Source organism: Plasmodium gaboni, chromosome 8, assembly GCF_001602025.1.
Source record: "Plasmodium gaboni strain SY75 chromosome 8, whole genome shotgun sequence".
Lineage (NCBI taxonomy): Eukaryota > Apicomplexa > Aconoidasida > Haemosporida > Plasmodiidae > Plasmodium > Plasmodium gaboni.
Window position 1 is genome coordinate 546,359 of NC_031488.1, and position 1,224 is coordinate 547,582.

Here is a 1,224-nt window from a genome sequence, read left to right on the forward strand (position 1 = left end):
AATAAATGAGATAAAATATATAAAAAAAAAAAAAAAAAAAAAAAAAAAAAAAAAAAAAAAAAAAAAAAAAAAAAAAAAAAAAAAAAAAAAAAAAAAAAAAAAAAAAGATAAATTTTTTTTTTTTTTTTTTTTTTTTTTTTTTTTTTTTTTTGTATGTATAATATATGTATACATAGCATTTTAAGGAAATACAATATTTTTAAATGTATTCGTAAAAATTTATATACTAAAATACTTTTGATAGTATATAATAATATAAACATATAAAATATATATATATATATATATATATATATTTATTTATTTATTTACTTGATCATCTATAATTTTATTCGTATATTTATGTATCATAAAATGGAAAAAAGGGATATAAGTCCTGTGGCCTGTTTCCCAATAAATATTATTTTGTTGTAAAAAATAAGGCGCTTCATCTGTATCTCCAGATTTTAAAGAATTATCAATCATTTCGTTTATCTCATCTTTTGTGAGATTTTTCACATGTCCTTTCGATAACATTTTTTAAATATAAATGATAAATGTATAAATAAATATATGTATTTATGATGATAAGTATTTAAATAGAGATATATATTTTATATATTTCTTCATCAAAAAATATATATATATATGTAATTATATTTACATAATGTTATTATATTATGAGATGTATTAAAAGGGAAATAAAGGAATCTTCACGATAAAAATTAATATATATATATATATATATATATATTTCTGCACTTATTTATATGTTCATTTATACCATCATTCAAATTATCATACATAATATATTTATATATGAATATATATTCCTATAAAAAAATATATTATATATATATATATTATTTATTTATGTCATCCAATATATTTTATTTTTTTGTTCTATTATAAAAAAAAAAAATATATATATTCCTTTTTATAAACAAAGGTGTAATATGTCACAAGGGCTTAATTCATATTGCACATAGGCAAAAATAATTAAATCAATAAATAATTAAATAAATAAATAAATAAATAAATAAATAAATAAATAATATATGGTATATATTACATGCCATATTATATATCATAGGTGTGCTATATACTTTCCACTTATTTTTTTTTTTTATTTTTTTTTTTTTTTTTTTTTTAATAACTTTTTGAAAAATAATTTAATTAAAAAAAAAAAAAAAAAAAAAAAAAAAAAAAAATTTTTTTATTTATATAAAAATTTTTTAAAAAAAA

General features: G+C 13.4%; 1 protein-coding gene across 1 annotated transcript in view; it reads right to left on the reverse strand.

The window, feature by feature from the left end:
* Positions 1 to 516, reverse strand: part of PGSY75_0815400 (hypothetical protein) — a gene marked incomplete at both ends in the record, with an annotated part of 1,384 nt that extends 868 nt beyond the window's left edge. Inside the window, one exon of the mRNA XM_018785281.1 lies at positions 313 to 516. Coding sequence (XP_018642248.1) covers positions 313 to 516 — 204 coding nt within the window. The remainder of the gene's footprint in view (positions 1 to 312) is intronic.
* Positions 517 to 1,224: the final 708 nt, after the last annotated feature.